The sequence below is a fragment of the Lutjanus erythropterus genome, chromosome 24 (assembly GCF_056507025.1).
Source record: "Lutjanus erythropterus isolate fLutEry1 chromosome 24, fLutEry1.hap2, whole genome shotgun sequence".
In the NCBI taxonomy this organism is placed as follows: Eukaryota; Metazoa; Chordata; class Actinopteri; order Lutjaniformes; family Lutjanidae; genus Lutjanus; species Lutjanus erythropterus.
In genome coordinates, this window is record NC_139340.1 from 15666078 (window position 1) to 15683129 (window position 17052).

General features: G+C 43.9%; 1 protein-coding gene across 1 annotated transcript; it reads right to left on the reverse strand.

The window, feature by feature from the left end:
* Positions 1-2049: 2049 nt before the first annotated feature.
* Positions 2050-9029, reverse strand: LOC146304847 (zona pellucida sperm-binding protein 3-like). Its single transcript, XM_084713575.1, has 11 exons — positions 8559-9029; positions 8388-8478; positions 7443-7561; positions 7249-7367; positions 6693-6796; positions 5841-6018; positions 5221-5338; positions 3617-3708; positions 2830-2924; positions 2322-2438; positions 2050-2180 (listed from the first exon to the last, which is right to left on the reverse strand). Exons 1-11 carry the CDS (start codon positions 8991-8993, stop codon positions 2050-2052), a joined length of 1599 nt encoding a protein of 532 aa, XP_084569701.1. The 5' UTR covers positions 8994-9029.
* Between the last annotated feature and the right edge of the window lie 8023 nt (positions 9030-17052).

Consider the following 17052-nt stretch of genomic DNA (forward strand, 5'->3'; position numbering starts at 1 on the left):
GATGGTCCGAAGGATGAGTGTCAAGCAGGGGAAAAAGGGGACAGAGGATACGGGGCCCTAATGGAAAAAATGCTGGAACGAATGGAGAGTGGAGAACAAAACAGAGCTAAAAGACTCCAAATGAAAGCTAATGTTGCTCCCATTTCAGCATGGCAACTTTATAAGGAAACAGTATGTCAGTGTTGTCTTCATAGCTTGTTCTGCTGCAGACAAGAGGACAAAATCGTCAATTAATGCAAATTTAAATTGTTAAATGTGAGTCAGCGCAGATGAAATATTGCTTCAGCGTTTGGACAGCACATACTGGCCAGTAATTTCAGGTTCTTATCTCTTTGTTGTTCTCGATTCTTTGTTCTCTATCTGAAAATCACAATCAGATCCCCACATCCTCCATGATTGTTTTTAGGGAGAGGCTTGTGGTTGTGTGTGTCCATCACCGAGCCTCTGAGTGTGCATTGCTTGTCGCTGTCATGCTTCCTGCTGGTGCATCGTTAGGTATGGCTTTTTATTAGCCTCTGGTGTGTTGGAGATGGGAGGGGGTCAGCATCGCTCCGGCAGTAAACCAGCGCAGCCGTCAGCCCTGCACACGGGAACAAACACCCCATTAAACCAGGGCCTTCACATATTACTGTAATAAAAGCCCCTGCTCTCGCCTTTATGGGCTTTTTAATTATGTCTATTCGTCTTCCCGGGCTTGTGAGCAACAGTTCATGATGAGCCCCATTTCACGAATACTCCGCCACTGGCAGAAAGCTGGAGGGGGCGAATTAAAGGGAAAAGCCGAAAATGGCCCGAAGCTAAAATATGACTATTGTTACCGGGATGGGACTTTATGTTTTAGCTCGCAGCACGGAGCCAATGGCGCCGCTTTTCATTTCACTTTTTGAGGGTTTTCTGTGTTTTAGATGTGGATTAGCACAAAGATGGAAAAATATCACGCAGCTCAAGTGAATTACATGGCAGCTCGGTAGTAATGGCGTCTATTAAATTATCTCCCCGAGATCAGGGCTACGGCTGGACCAGCTGCAGGCTCCCGAAAAATTAACCATACAAATCATCCATGCATGAATTTAGCATAAAGGCCAGCACTTTGGCTCATTTCATACTCGCACACTTGCCTTCCTCGTGTCGTCCGCGTATATTCACACTAATATAAAGGTCACAGACTGGCCATCCGGTTTTAAAATGTTCCAGACACGCCCTGCACATTATGAAAACCTTTATCATATTCAGTAAGCTATTCATTTCTTGCATCGTGCCTTTAAAACAGTGCAGAGCCCCGCCTGGTATTAAAGCGACATGATTGATGGAGCAATATACGGTGCCGTGGACACGGCCTACATTTTATGGCCAGGTCATTTTCTGCAAGGCTGGACACTACAGTTTAACCCCTTTTAACCCTGCAGGGCAAAACTACAACACTTCACCTATACAGAATATAATGTAGAGGCACCTGAGCGACCAAACAAAGCTTTCTCCTGCAGAGAACTCTAAAAAAAGAAAGTGAAGGCTTGAAAATTAGGTTTTTAATTTGTGATACATGTGGAAAACTATTACTTTTCTGGCAGGTGAACTTTTTCTTTTCTCAGGCGCATTTTTCTAGGTGTTTATTGTTGTTGTATCCCGTCTGTTAAGTAAGACTGAAAGGCTTTCATGTCTTCTTTCAAGTGATTTTTAATTTGTCCGTGCTAGGAGAGAATATCAGGGCCATATTAAGGTAAAAAGTGGACTGTTGCATGATGAGAATGGGAATTAAGTCAAATTTTTACCTTTGCACTTTGAGAAGAAAGTTGAATTACTGAGAATAAAGTTGAAAAAAAGTTTTGAGAGTAAAGTTGCAACATTGAGAATGAAGTCCAAGCGTGTAGAATAAAGTCTAACTGTATTTCAACTTTCAACTCTTGACATTTAAGTCAAACGCAGGAGAGAAAACAATAAAGATCAGACTGGAAAATGTGTCTCACTTGCCTCTCAGGGCTTCTGTATCTCAGCTCAAGAAGAAAAAAAGTAGAAAATAAGGCTTGGTTTTAAATGTTTTATTGTCTTGAATCAGGTACAAACAGCGTGTCCAGTGGGTTTACTCAGTCGGCTGCAAATGACGGCACCCATGAAGACTAGCAACACGACAGCCAGCGCCGCGCCCACTCCGCCCAGCAGGGCGATTGATGATGAGGAGGAGGCTGAGGAGGGAGGACGGAGAGCAGAAAACAAACATTATCGGTTCCATTAGTTACAGCGTTTAGCATTAGTGATTAAGAGTCGAGAGCAGAAAAAGAGGGAATCTGAATGCATTTTCTAGCTGTGCACCGGCGCCTTCCTACCTGCTCGATTCACGTCCTGAGTTTGGTGCAGAGGAGCTGCGTCCAGGAGAAGCTCCATCAGGCTGTCGTCCTCCAGCAGGATCGGGCCCAGAGCAGCCGTCCCCTCCCACCGCAGATCTGAGAGGAAACACAGCAAAAAAAAACATCTAAGCCAGCTGATTCAAGCGTTCACGATACGACTGATTGGTTGTACAATTAAAGGGATCAGCTCAAAATCAATCCTCTGAAGATGCATAAACAGCGTGTGTGCCAAATGAAAGCAAGTTAGCTTGTCTAAATATGGCTGGAACCACTGCTTGTTTGTTAGTTTGTGGCTGATTATAATTTCGCTCCTTCGGGTTCGTTTGGGCGAGGCTCAGGCATTAAAAATAGCTCAGAAAATATGGCGTATGTAAATGTTTTGTTATGACAGAACTGGAGATGGTATCGGTGTTCGTCCCCGGGGTCGGCGCCGAGCGTTCGGGATTCGTCCCCGGGTGTGATGTAGTGTTGTTTCTGTAAACTGTACCAGCATCTGCTGCTAGACTTCTTCTCCGTCTCTGTTCGCTGCAGCTGGTCTCACAGCAGCTACACACGTTATTGTCTCCACCTGATGCCACCCATCTGTCCAGAGTCAAAAAAAAAATTCTGTTAGAAGAGACTGAATATGTGTTTTTATTGATTTAAGATGTCATGATGGATTAGAGGTGAAAGTCTGCATATTTATACATAAACAGAAAATCAGCTAAATAAGAGAAATTAACCAAATCATCACCCATTCAGTTTATTAACTTTCACTAAATTATCTTTGTGTGCATGGATGGATTAGTGAACAGGTCACAGGTGTCGGGGGCCCCTGAGCCAGAGAGTCTGTTTTAAGCTTAATACGACTACAAAAAGACACACAGTCACAACAGACACAAAACAAATACAAAGGGAAACAAAACTGCCACAAAGAGAGACAAAACAACTAGAATGAGTTATAGAAACAATGACAACAAAGGGAAACAACAACTGCTATGATACAAAAAACATCTAGCAAGAGAGATAAAACAACTATAAAAGGGACACGAAACATCTACAGAAGGAAAACTAACACAATGAGACACAAAACATGTACAAAAGGACATAAAAGGGGACACAAAACAACCGCAAAGGGACACAACTATCACTATGATGCAACAAACAGCTACAAATGGAGACACAAAATGATAACAAAGAGACACTCTGTCACTCTGTGTGTGTGGTGGGTCTTTTACATGTCTGTGTCCAGGGGCCCGTTGTCTCCTAACCCGTCCATGTTTGTGGGGACTGACCTGTTAGCTTCAGTCAAAAATGAACACGCTTTGTGTTGCGAGTCGACGGGAACGGAGACTGTCGTTGCTTTCAGATGACATGTGATGTAGAGCTGTAAGAAAAACAAAAAGAACAGATATTGTACAGTATTAAAATTTGATTATTGCTGTTCAAAATCTTGCATCTGCACCAATTAAATCTTTCTAATATGTCCTCAACATGCGTGCTAGCATATTTTTTGGGGGAGAACTTCTTGGATGTTGGCGATTAATATCTCAAAATCAGAACAGATCAGATTCTGTAGTTTGCTCGTGTAAAAACATGCACAAATGACTGATTTTTTGCTAAACTGGAGGCTGAAAATCTCACCAGCCCACCTAGCCCTGTTAAAAGATGTGATTCAACCTCCAGCTGGAAAAAAAAAAACATAAATACCTCTGAGAGGGAATTTATGATATTTAAGCTTAAATTATTCAACCTGGCAGCCATAATCTGCTGCTGAAAATATAATACTGTATCCCCCCTTCCTTCTTTTTGGGTCTGATGTGTTCTTTTTGCAACCATGAAGCGCACATATTGGGATGTTTTTTTGTTTTTTTGTTTTGCCAAAACTGCAATAAAGAGGTTTAAACTGATTTTAAGGCAGTCATTTGCATTTGGGAATAGAATTTCCGATTTGGCAAAATGATCAAAGTTAATTTAACGTTAAGACTCATCCAAAGCTCTGATTGTACCGATGCACAAAAGGGGTTTCTGAGTGGAATCTGGCTCACATTCATGGCACAGTTCCATTCTGGCTCCTTCGACCTGTATTATAGTTCATCACTTTAATGTTACCTGAGAGGCCGTTCGTTTCCTCAGCTGGAAAGTATTTGAACTAAGCACAGATAGCAAGTGAGGGGATTATAGCCTTCAAACAACACTTACTGAAGTATATATTATGTGCGCCAACTTAGCACATAAGAGAGTAAGAAAACAGCTGGAAAAAAAGTTAAAGTAACACCCTGGTTGGCGCAAGTTAGCTGGTCACTTCAAGACACACCTTCTGCAGTGGTAAGAGTGCTTTAAAGGGACAGTCAGTATATTAGACATATGTTTGGCAAACACACAGTTTGGATGTTTAGCATATTTTCACTGCTTTACCTCGTCATCACACAGCATTTTCCAATGGGAAACGGCTGTTATTATCAGCCAAATATCTCTCCCTCCAAACCAACCAAACTCCACTCAAAAAAAATCAGTAAAAGCTCGCAGAACATGGGAGTTGCTGGTCTACCGCTGCCTCGATTGGTTAGTTTGTTTGTGTTATTTTTGTGACTCCTGTGAATCCGATCGAAACTTTTATGGCGCCAAAGGCAAGCTAACTAACCGATCGAAGCAGCGGCAGTGCAACAGCTCCAGTGTTCTGCAGGGTAAAATGAGTGATTTTGCTTAAGGAGTTTGGTTTCTTTGGAGAAAGTGTTATTTGGCAGAAAAGGCTGTCTCATGAGAACATAAAGAAGCAGTAAAGTACTTCATACAACCCCACTTCAAAAAATTAGAACAGAAGAGGAATGTCTGACTCTATGATGCACGATCAGGACTTCTAAACTGTATAAACACACGTCTGACTCGCCGTACTCACTGAAGTCCTGTGATCTTGGTGGAACCTGAAGGCTTTCAGCTGTAGATGAAGTTTATCCTCCTGGCTCCTCTGCATGAAGTAAGACTTGGCTCCTGTCAGCTTAGCATCACTGAAACACCTTATATGGGAAAAAAATACAGGCGCAGGATTCATATTCGTAAACACAGAGCGGGTCAGTCATGCTTCAGCTTCACGGGACAATAAAAGCTGCTAACAGCTACAGGATGACGTGCAACTAAACTAAATCTTCATTATTGTGACTAGATGACTCTACGAGACAAACAATCCCATGTGCACCGTTATATTTAGATTCTGGCACGTCCAAATATGCTGCACACTCAATCTACAGCTGCTTACGGAAACTGATTTTCACCAGTGTGATGAAAAAAAAGAGCCTGTAAACTTTTTCAAAATAATTGCTTACTCAAAATGATGAGTTTTTCAAAATATGGCTTGAATATCTTAAAATACCTCAAAATAAAAAGTTAGCATCTCAAAACAATGAGAAACTTTTTCAAGGTAATGAGTTAGGAGTTGGTATATCAAAATGTTTGTCATAGTAATGACTGTATTTTGTTTTAAAGTCACATTGGTGTAAATGTTCTTCTATATCTTCTCACCCATGGTTGCTGATGAAGGTGTATCTGGGTCGAGAGTCGGGGTCGGGGTTTGTGGTGGCCACGCAGCTGTCCACGTAGACCCTGAGTGGAACATGGTGACCCTGGAGGACTGCCGCCTCGATGTGCATCACGTCACTCGGGAAGTAAACACTGGACGGCCTCTGCAACCGCCAGTCCTCTAATCAAATACAGACCAACAAGAAGAAATATAAGTGGAAAAGTACGGCCGGGGCCATCAATCTGATTAGATGAACGTGAAATGATGCCTGTGGGGGAGAAAGAGTCAGAGCAGCAGCGGCGAACAGGACATAGGTACTGCAACAATAAGAGAAAAAGACTTTAAAGAAGCAGTAAGTGAATTACAGATGTACTATCATTAATATTAAGAAACAGATGAGGGTCTGTGCCTGCAAAAACTAGTTTAAAACTTCTCTAACTTCCTACAGTCCATGCTAATTTCACAGTAAGTGAATCACAGGAGATGGTTTCAGGTTAAGATGAACAATAAGTTGGTGCAGTCACCATCTACAGTGTGTACCCTGGAATTAATTAAAACATAATCAGCTGCTTATTGATCGCTTTATTGTGTGAGTGACCCTGCTGGGTCAGCTGCAGCCTACGAGGCATGTAATTTCAGCTCATCACCATGCATCAAAAGTTTCCCTCCTGTTTATCAAGTCGCCGTTTAGCATCTTAAACAGCCGCGGCACAAGTCTGCGAGGCCTTGAGTGATTGCAATTAAAGCCGTCGCTGGGGAAATTAGCCAAACCGTCTGGCGCGAATCAGTTTTAGTTTTTAAGACTGCACGGCGTCAGATCGAGGTTTTTCCGTCTCTTTGTGACGTGTCCCCACCTGTCATGAGACGCAGGGAGAAGTGCAGCTGCTGCGCCGCCAACGCATCGGAGGCAAACGGCTTCCAGGTAGGCCTCACGGCGTCGCTGCTCACATAATGTCTCCTGTGAGGACAATTAAAGGAGGGAAGGACGAGTGTTTCACCAGAGAGACGCTCAACAAAGAAGAAGAACGTGTTGTTCGCTCACAAGGAAAGACAGGAGAAGAGAGATGACAACTTAACACGAGGAGACGGGGCTAAACATGAGCAAAAACAGGGTTTCTGCAGAACACAAAGGATGTAATTTAAAACTTGTTTGATGATCATATCAGGCAAGTATGAAAGAAAATGTAGAGATGATAAGAACTAGAATTATTATTTATTATTTTTCAGCATTTCCTTAATGATAGAATCAATTAAATCAATATGATCTGGACTCAGGTCTTTAGGGGACTTGGATTACACCAGACGAGCAGTAAGATGGGAGGTTTTTAAGACTTTGAGACTGCAGATACCCTGATTACAATCTGCAACAGCAGGGGTAAAATTGGACATGGCAGGTTGAGGGGGCTTTACCTTCGATAGTGGCATTCAATTACCACCTCAGCAGGGTTGGTCTTTAGGATGGCCGTGCTGCCAATGGGTGTTGGAGAGTACATCAGAGAAAAGGAGTAGATGAGAGCGTCTTCAGTCATCTGAAGAAAAAAAAAAAAAAGCTGTTGCAGCGTCTTCAGATTCATGATGGAAAGAAATACAGAGGAAACACGCACCTTCAGCGTGCTGCCGCAGCCCTGTAACTCTGTCTGGAACTGCAGGATGTGGTCGGCGGTGTCTAGAGCGGCGCAGCCTCCTAAGGTCAGATCACTTGGACGGATCAACTGACCGTTTCCTAAGAACAAAGAGGAAAAGGGAGCAGCTTAAATAAGGACCATTACCCCGAGGCCATTTCTGCTCCTGGTCCAGTCAATAACACTCACGGCGAGTGCAGGTTCAGCCACAGGACAAATAAAAAGGTTTCTTAATGCAGCACTGTAAAGTCAGCGTTCGAGAACGCTCCTTTTTCGGAGTGAAGAAATAAGAGGAAACATAATATTGATCGCCGGGTCCATAGTCTGTGCCATTTGCAGCAATCAGCGCTGAGTGTCCCATCTTCACCGTCCCATTCAATCCTCCAGTCCAGGCCTCTAACCTGACCCTTTGTTTTCAGACAGCAAATGTTAAAATGTTAAATGGACCTGTGCTGGTGCCACTGCGGAGAACCCCCCCACCCAGCCACAATGGATCAATTCAAACAAGTAGGGCAGACTGGGGACGGCTGCAACAGGGGTCAACTGCAACAACAACGTGCTGCAGTGATGATCAGTCAGACCCAAATACAAATCTAAAAGTTTGTTGCATTACTTTTGTTGTTTCCATTGCAAAGTCAAACTTAAAAAATTGCTGGACATAAAATATTAGCAAATTGCAAAATGAAATTCTTCAGAAATACTTAAAAAACTGATAACATCTGTAACATCTGCACACTGACTCAACATAGGCCTACGTTCTACCAGTAAACAAACAAAAATCAGTGACTGTACTTGAAAATATAATATTGCAAAACAATGTCAGAATTCGATGCTTACTGCAACAAAAAGCTAAACTTAATCAGTGAAATTTGATGCATTTTTAACATGTTGCAACCCTTTGACTTCTTCAGAACGGGCAGCTATTACCTAAGAAGTTCTGTTTGACCTCGATGGTGACCTTTCCTTCGCCGCAGTGAGCGGCCACGCTCAGGGCTGGCACAGGAACCCGCTGCTCAAACTTCACCTGCACCTGCATAAGAACATGAGTCAGATTTGATTCCGCTGAACTTAAATGATTCAGCAGATCAGAACGGCTGCATAAAGATTAAAAAAAAGTACCTTTGATTGGTGTTTGACAGGTGGGTTCAGATCTGGGCCTCGGAGCAGCAGCTTTTGGACGGGCGCCCTCGGCTCCGGCAGCTCTGAGGTCAGTTTTGTGGCCTCCGAGCTCTCTGGGTTCTGTAAGGTTTGCTTTTGTTTGTCCACAGCTGGGTTCCTGAGTAAGTAGATCTTGAGCCCGTAGGTGACAGGAGACCGGACCGGATCGCCGTGCCCCGTCCGGTTTGACTGATGACCTGCTGTCAGCGATGCTCTCGGCAGCAGCCGTACGCTCGCTGTCACTTCTTGTTCTTGTGGGATTTGGCTCAGAGTCTCATTGGTACTCGAGTTAAACCAGTTTTCTGCGGTGGCACAAAGTTTTCCACCTGAGAGGAGAAGCACAAACCCTAACAGAACCGCCTCCCTGAACCCCATCACAACTTATCACACAAAAACCAGAGTTTTTGGTGTTTTCACAGAGCACTGCTGCTTTTGCTGTTTGACCAAAACTAAGTTATGGGAACTTGGCTGAGGCCCCACCTCCTCCTAATGACTTGATTGGATTCCAGGCTGCAGGATTCAATCTCTGAAGCTTTCCTCTCCTCTCTTCCTCTCCACTAAACTGAACTGCAGATTAGATGTTAGATGCTTGGCTGTGCACTCCGAAGGTTAAATTTACAGTCTGTTTAGTCAGCTTCACCCCCGTCTCACTGATCTCATTCGATTTGGCTCAGTTCTTAAATGAAAATTACTTTTTTCAACACAATAAATTCAAATCTCTGAACAGTTAGTTTGTTTTCTTTTTGCCATTTTTGTGGCAATGTGCTGTTTGCTGCACTGAAAAAAAAGTTGAGAAAAAGTTTTTAGAAAGTTTTTAAAAAGAATTAAAAAAAAAATTGTTGAGTAAGTTAATTAAAGTGAAAGTGAAAATGGTTAATATTTTACTATTTTCATTTGCAACTATTGGATTTTCAAGCACCCAAATAATAACAAATTGGGTTTACAGCTCACAGTTTTTGAGATGCAGAGAGAAGTAAATTACCTCAACAAACTTGTATTAAGTTAACTTGAAGTTATGAGGCTTACATGATGACAAAACAGCTTTTCATTTCGGTGCACTGAACAATTTATTGACACAAAACTCAGATTTTAAGCATGAATGAAATGTTTTGGGTGATTTAAATACATTTCTAGTGAGGAAAACTGTACAAAGAGCTGAAGTGTTGCAAATTCTTTAAATGTTTTAAAGTCAATCACTGCCGTCTGCCAAATCTCCGCTTGTCATGATGGTAATGAACAAAGACTTTTATAAACAGAAACAAGCCTGACCCTCACAGTGAGCGGCTTTCACCGGCCCCACGAGACAAATCAATCAACGCTTTCAGGGAGTTTTTTTTTTTTTTCCTCCACATGGTCTTGAATGTCAAGGCGATGCGGTCAGCAGCCTGCAGAGTTCAGCTCATAAAACTGAGATTTATGATCGTCTTCTCTGAGACTTCACAAATGTCACCACCGCCAAGTGTTTGTGTGTGTGTGTGTGTGTGTGTGTGTGACATATGACAGGAAGCTTGCAGGGGGCGGGTCTTGAACCTGTGCCAGCAGGCACGTCAATCACACGCTGACGTACGTGTCATAAGTCTTGCACAGGTGAGATGTTCAGTGAAGGCAGCACAGGCTCTGTTTAAACACTTATGTTTCTTTACATTTAGAGAAACAGTCTTCTGTACCATGTGATGCACTGATGCACAGGAATATGATGCTTTGGGTGAAACAACAAAGATGGCTGCTCTGTTGCATCAAATGTAAACATTATAATATGACATGCATCATTTATACACTTTAAAAAAAAAGCAAAATAAATAAAAGTGCATTGTGCAGCAGGTTTTGTTGTGCTGTTACACCTCATGCTGTGATGTGCTTGTTTGCTTTTTTTTGGCACGTTTCTGGCACATATTTTGTGAGTTTTATTCCATTTTAGTGCAAACAGAATGTGTCACATCTGATAGCAGTTTTCAGTTTTTCGCCTGCGTGCGAAACCGTAATTGTAGCTGCATTCATTTGGCTCTATTTTTAGCGGCGGCTCGATACACATTTGCAGCTGCTGGGTGTTTTACGGCAGCAGGGCGACGTATGTGGGATTGAGGAAAAATAACCCGCAGTGTGTGTTCATATGAAGGAGCGTGTCACCCAGTCCAACAGTGTGATGTAGCATATAGAAGTACAGGAAAAAAGAAAGGAGAAAGCTCAACTGTTATTGTAGCAAAAAGGGCGGGACTTAGGAAGGGTCAGATAATAACATGATGAGTTTTTCCCCTTGCATGACAGACGTACTCATGGAACTTTTTCTGGGAGGAACCTATGGATAAAAACTGTAACTGTTTTAGAGGCTAAATTGGTTTAAATCACTTCCCCTTGATACAGACAAACTAATCCAGGGCTGACCTACAGGAATACATTACAGCTCTGCCTCTCTGTCAGGATCCCCAACAGAGCGGCTGCTATTGTCAGGAACTGGCTTTTATCTTCTGCTGATCAGCGGCAAAACAAAGAGACGAGGTGTGTGTGTCTGTGTGTGCGTGTGTGTGTGTGTGTGTTGGTTCGGAGAGCTGGAGCGAAATCAGTCCATCCCTGCCAGTCAGTCAGGCCCCCTCTGCTGCCGCTCTCTAACTTGGTTAGCTGCCTCTAATTTGGCCCCCGGAGGGCCCTAATGTGGCCCCCGCCGGGGGCTTCTGAGAGGGAGGCCTGGCAGCTCCTACTTCCACACGGTCCTCACAAACACACACACGCGCGCTGCGGCCTGCCACGCCCATCAGCTCCTGTTTCCAATAATCCTGCTGCATTTTGAGACAAGGGCAGGAGGATGCAGGTAAACAGGCCGCTCCTGCGTTTAGACAATAAACACACACACACACACACATCCGTCTACCAGATGGAAAATTGTCAACCAACGACGACGCAGATGCTCGGTGACAGCAACGCACGCGCGCACACACACACCGTCCCTCGTCACATTTTGCTGACAGCACAAAGTCATAGAAACAGCTCGATTTGGCCCGCGCCGCACTGCGCCATACGGATAACGGTTATGGAGGCTCATTAAAAACATGTAGTGGGAGATGGATTAGTTATAGCCTGCTGTTGTGGTGGGCGAGCAGCGTTCAAGATCAGCGGATTTCTATGCGTTTTGTCAGCGGATAGATTTGCGTGGGACAGGGAGATATTTCTGAGGGGATTTTTTTTTTTTTTTGCCTTCCACCATGTGCTGGCATGTGCTTTTAGGCGCTGGCATCGGTTCCGGTGCCACCGCTCGAAACTATCTTGGTATGTTGGCAGTTTTTAAAAGGGAGCAAAATATGTGGCTCTGACAAGAGGGCGAAGAGGAGATTTGTGAGCAAAGAGAGAGAAGAAGCAGCACTGTAAAAAAAAATCATGCAGGAATTTAGTGGAATCAACTCATCTTTTCTCAGAAACATAAAATTTTATTTACTCAAGTTAAATAAACTTAACGTTACCAGTATTTATTTTCAGAGCACTTCAGAACATGAACTTTTTACTTGAAATGATGAGTTGCACAGTAGAATAGCAGACTTCCCAGCATGCAATACTTGACTCTTCTTTTTTGAAGTTTGAAGACAACATACAATGAAAACTTGCTGAGTATCTCTACTATATTTCAACTGTGCAATATGCAAGTTCTGCTGCAGGTCCAAAGGGGTCTGAGGAGAACAAACGCTGGCTCTAGACATGGCTTTCCGCATTGCGTAGCATAGTTTTAGTCAAGGTAACAGTGCGTAATCTCTGGATGCACCTGAGGAGAGTTTGCAGATACAGTGCAACAAAAGAAAAAGTACGGGGCTAACAAACTAAATATCATCAGATTAGCTTCTCCGTCAGGTCAGGTAACACCAACAAAGAAAAGTTGCTCCCTCGAGAGAAACTTTGGAGTCCGTGATGCCGGGCGGGGTAGGAGGCTAAAGGTCAGCTCCTGATTCTCTACAGGGGGCGATGACGCCTGTCAATCACCCAGCGCTGAAGACCTTTTCGCGGTGACAAAGGCCGCCGGCGGTGCTATTGAGCGAGACAGCGATCCCTCCGTGAGAAATGTCATGGATGTTGTGATAAAGACGAGGTCAGCCCGACGCGAAGCGCGCGGAGAAAGGGCCGTGTCAAAACTCGCCACTGGAGTAGGAGCGTGTTTGTGTCATCGTGGCCTTGCCGTGTCAACGCAGCGCTCTGCTAAATGATACATCAGCTGTTATTGCAGTGCAGGCTGGGAGATGATTATCCCGCAGAGTGTGTGGAAGCTACGTGCAGATGTGTGTGGCTTTGTGTGTGGTCGGTAGTGACGTGGTGTGATGCATGTTTTTAATAACAGTCCATTAGCTCTCTGCATGCGTGTGTGTGTGCGGGTTCCCATGTTGTGTGGGGACGTGTTGGAAACGGCCGCTGATGGCCCGTGAATCAGAGCCCAGCGTGATGTTATTTCATGTCGCTCCCACCGGGACGGACCGCGCAGCAGCCGGCCTGCTGTCTGTTATCCCTCACCCCGAGGTCCGCTGACCCCAACCATATTTTCCTTCTTCTTTCCCTCCTTTGTTTGCACTTTCTCTTCCCTTCCCCCTCGTCCTGTGAATTCTTCCCCCTCTTCTAAAGTCTCACTTTCTCTTCTCACTCTCGCACTTACTCGAAGGCGAGCGAGAGAGTACTGACCGCCTTAAAAATTTAATGTAATGAAAACACAACAATTCTTATTTTCATGGGAATTTATTTAAGCGTGATGTGAACTTGAATAAAGCTCACAAACACTGAGAATGGACTTTTCCGTGGCGCCCAGCTCATTTAAGATTCAGTCTTTCGTGTGCGGTAGGATACAGGAGCTGTGGTCACCTCAAAGACGCAGAGTCACAGGGAATAAAACATCAAAATGTCAATTGAAACGTCTCAAAACGCAGATAAATCTTACTTTTTATATGTTGTGACACATTTCCTGCAGCACTGCACATAGCTCTGAATTTCTGTTATAAATAGCAGTATTTTTGTGTCGTAGGAGCGGTTTGGAAAGTTTCTACAGTCGCTCCAAACTGTTTTGATGCATATTTTCTGTTTTTCTGACATTGCAACTTATTGCAACTGCTGTGAAGCTGACTATACTGCATGAAGGAGCAAGCTGCTTCTTTTCAGATTCAATTGTTATGCACATTCAGAGGGGAATCTATGAGATGATAAATGTATAATGGGGCATGTGTATTTTAGCTCTCCACTTAAAACCTTGCTGTCACTTCAGACTGCCTGCTGTAGAATAAAATATGAATCATGTGACCTTTAGGTTCCTGCAGGAGATGACACGCAGGAAACAAATGATCGGAGCACATTAACATACCATATGGTGGACGCTTTTAACCAGAGTGCTTTACGGTGCCATTTAAACGTGGGTGGCCCCATCGGGAATCAAACACTAACAGTGTCAGTGCCATGCTCCACTCACAACCTCACTGACATTGTTTTATTCCAGTGTTTATGTCCTCGCACATCTTTAAATAATAGCCGTGACTCATGGACATAAATGGTTGCGTTTGAAGGTAACGTGGAAACCCGCCTTCCTTAAATGGACATATAATACAGTACGTGTGCAGTCAGACTCCTGCAGCTCCCACCTCTCTCTCCCGTCGCTTGAATCTTTCTCAGTTATGCTGCAATTCAAGCCTTTTGTTTAATAAACAATTTGTCAGTGATGTATCGAACGCCAGCTCTAATTTGATTGTCTGTGAAATGTGTATGGAGGTGGCTGCCCGCTCCCTCTGCTCTCCATCTCTCTGCCTGCACGAGCAACAGTGATATTCTAGCCTTTCTTCCCCCCTGCAGGTGTGTGCTCGCCGTGCAGCACGCCGGTGTCTATGCGTGCATGGATGAGGATGGAGGAGCAATCCTTAAGGGTTTGCAATTACATCTAAACGGCATAATCGGACATGATGGATGGCTATTGCCTTTCCACAATGTCTAGACCTCAGCTCCACCAGCGCAACAAGGTTATAGTAGAGTGGGAAATGATGAAAGATTTAATAGTTTTGTTCTGCTCAAGTCTCTTTTTCCTCCTATGAAGTCCCCGTCTGGTGACCCCACCAACATTTTAAGATTTTCATTGCAGACAAATCGGCTAGTTTTCTGCATAAAATGGGATGAATAACTTAATTCTGCCATTTTATAGCAAGTTCAGACAGGTTTAGAAGGGGGATTGAATCTTGTTTTCCTTTGTTTTGTGGTTTAATACCCATCCTTTGGTCTAAACAGGAAATAATGCAAGAATTAACTTTGTGTTGCAACATATAAAATATTAAGAGGAGCAATTTGGCTGTCAGAAGCTTGAAAAAGTCAACTCTGTGCTGAAATGACCCATTGCATATCTTAGAGTGATCCGTTTCCGTCAGTAGGTGGCACTGTGGGACCAAAAGTTCACCGCACGCTTAGACAAGAGCAAACCACAAGTGCATCCTCATGAGCACAGGCTGGTGGGTAAAATGAGGTGTGCTGTTCTGGTTCTTGAAGTTCGGCTCTTCCTTATCTTATCCCCGCTCAGTGCTCCTCAGCACAAAGCCAGAGGAGGCAGCGTGACGCGGTTAATTCCAGCCGCAGCAGCCGTGCAAATAAATGAAAGCCTTGAGGATGCCAAAAGGATCAGTTTAGGATCTGAGGTAAGATGTTAAATGGACAGAATAATTGGGAGATTTCGCTCTCGCAAGGTTCTTGCAATTATCTTGCACAACTGCATCCACTGACTCGCCAGGTGCTTTAAGCGAAATTACAGCCGTCACAATATAAGGTGACGATGAAAACATTCATCTGAGAGAGTTTAGTACAGAAGCCCTGAGAGACGAGAAATAAATAAAGTTAGTGATCCATCTGATCTAAAGTGATCCTTCCTAAATCCAGAACCTTGGTCAACTTTCCTGTTTCCTGTTCGTAGATATGATGCTAGGCTTGTCTACACTGAAAAGAAAACCAGCTTAAGCTAGCCAATATTAGCAAAATGCCACATAACTAGCAAGCTAATCTACATCAATCATTAACTAGCTAGCTGCACCTGATAGTCAGTGTTTGCAAAATGCAAGCTAACTTATTTGCATTGATTGTTAGTTAGGTAATTACATCTGATAGCTAATGTTAGTAAAATGCACAGTTAGCAATTGGCAAACAATTCAAGATTTGAAGCTGGGCAGCTGGAGGACATCAGAGGGGAAACCAAAATCTGTGTTCTCCATAAAATATGATCCAGTTTCATCCAAATCAATAAATGAATTTATAAAGTTTTGCATGTACAGTGATGCTCGGTCCTCAGACACCCTGCGAAACAAATACTTTAGTCTTATTTAGAAGTCTTCAGTCTTTTGAGGGTTAAGTAAGTATTACAACAACCTGAATTAATATGTTTTTAGTCAAACACAGGACAGAAAACAATTAAGATCAGACTGAGAAAATGGATTACCAGATTTTTTTCCCTCACTTGGCTCTCAGGGCTTCCACAGTTTAGTGATTGCACAGTAGATTAACAGACAGAACTCGTCTGTGCTGTCAACAAGCTGAGTGGTAAATAAAAAGAGAGAGGTAGCTTTGTCAGCCGTACCTCGTAATTACCCAGACGGTGCGTGTGGCAAAAAGTGAAAACGGCTGGTAAATTTGAAGCGAAGACGAGAGGTTGTCAGAAAACAGACATCTCCCTCGCAGACAGGGACGATGAATGAGGTCAGTCAGGAGCTGTCGCCGCTCGCACTGTCACCAACGAAGAAGAGAGGAAGGAGAAATGCGTTGGAAAAGCAACAACCTCGCTCTTGTGCTTCCTGTCAAATGAATCTTTGATTGTGCTTGTTCATCCTGTGACATCACCGAGCTGGCAACGGCGCCCGGCGCTCCCATGAGAGTCTCATTACCCACAATCCCAAGAGGTTGACTACGATGTTATCATCACCTGAAACGCCACCATTTCTCCATCTCTCCCGGCTTCTCCTCCCTGTCTTTCTGCTTGGCTGATCAGGCAGGCGTAGCTGTCGCTCGGGAGCATCACACAGATGTTCAGTAAGGGAAAAAAAAAAAAAACAAACAACTCAAAAATAGACATGATCCCCGGTAGAAACACACATTTCATGTCCTGGGTGAGGCTGTTGTTGTTGTCACTGCTGATGTGTAAAACAGAGAGGAGAAGAGATGGAGGCATGTCTCGCCAGAGTCAGACGCTCATTCTCTTCTGATCAACAGGCCCCTCGTGCAGCTGAGCCCACCTCACGCGTCGAGAGACGAGCTCTAACTCGGCCCGTGACCCCGCAGAGACCGCTTCCTACCTGCAGGCCCGGTCGTGCTCATCTATTCATCACAGCCCTTTGATCAGATCTTTATTTTCCCAGGCACGACTGTCATTCGCTTGATTTGAGAGACGAGGAAGACCGGTGCAAGGCAGCAGTGGTGGACTCAGGCTGTCTGAGGGGCAGGGGCACAAAAAAGCACC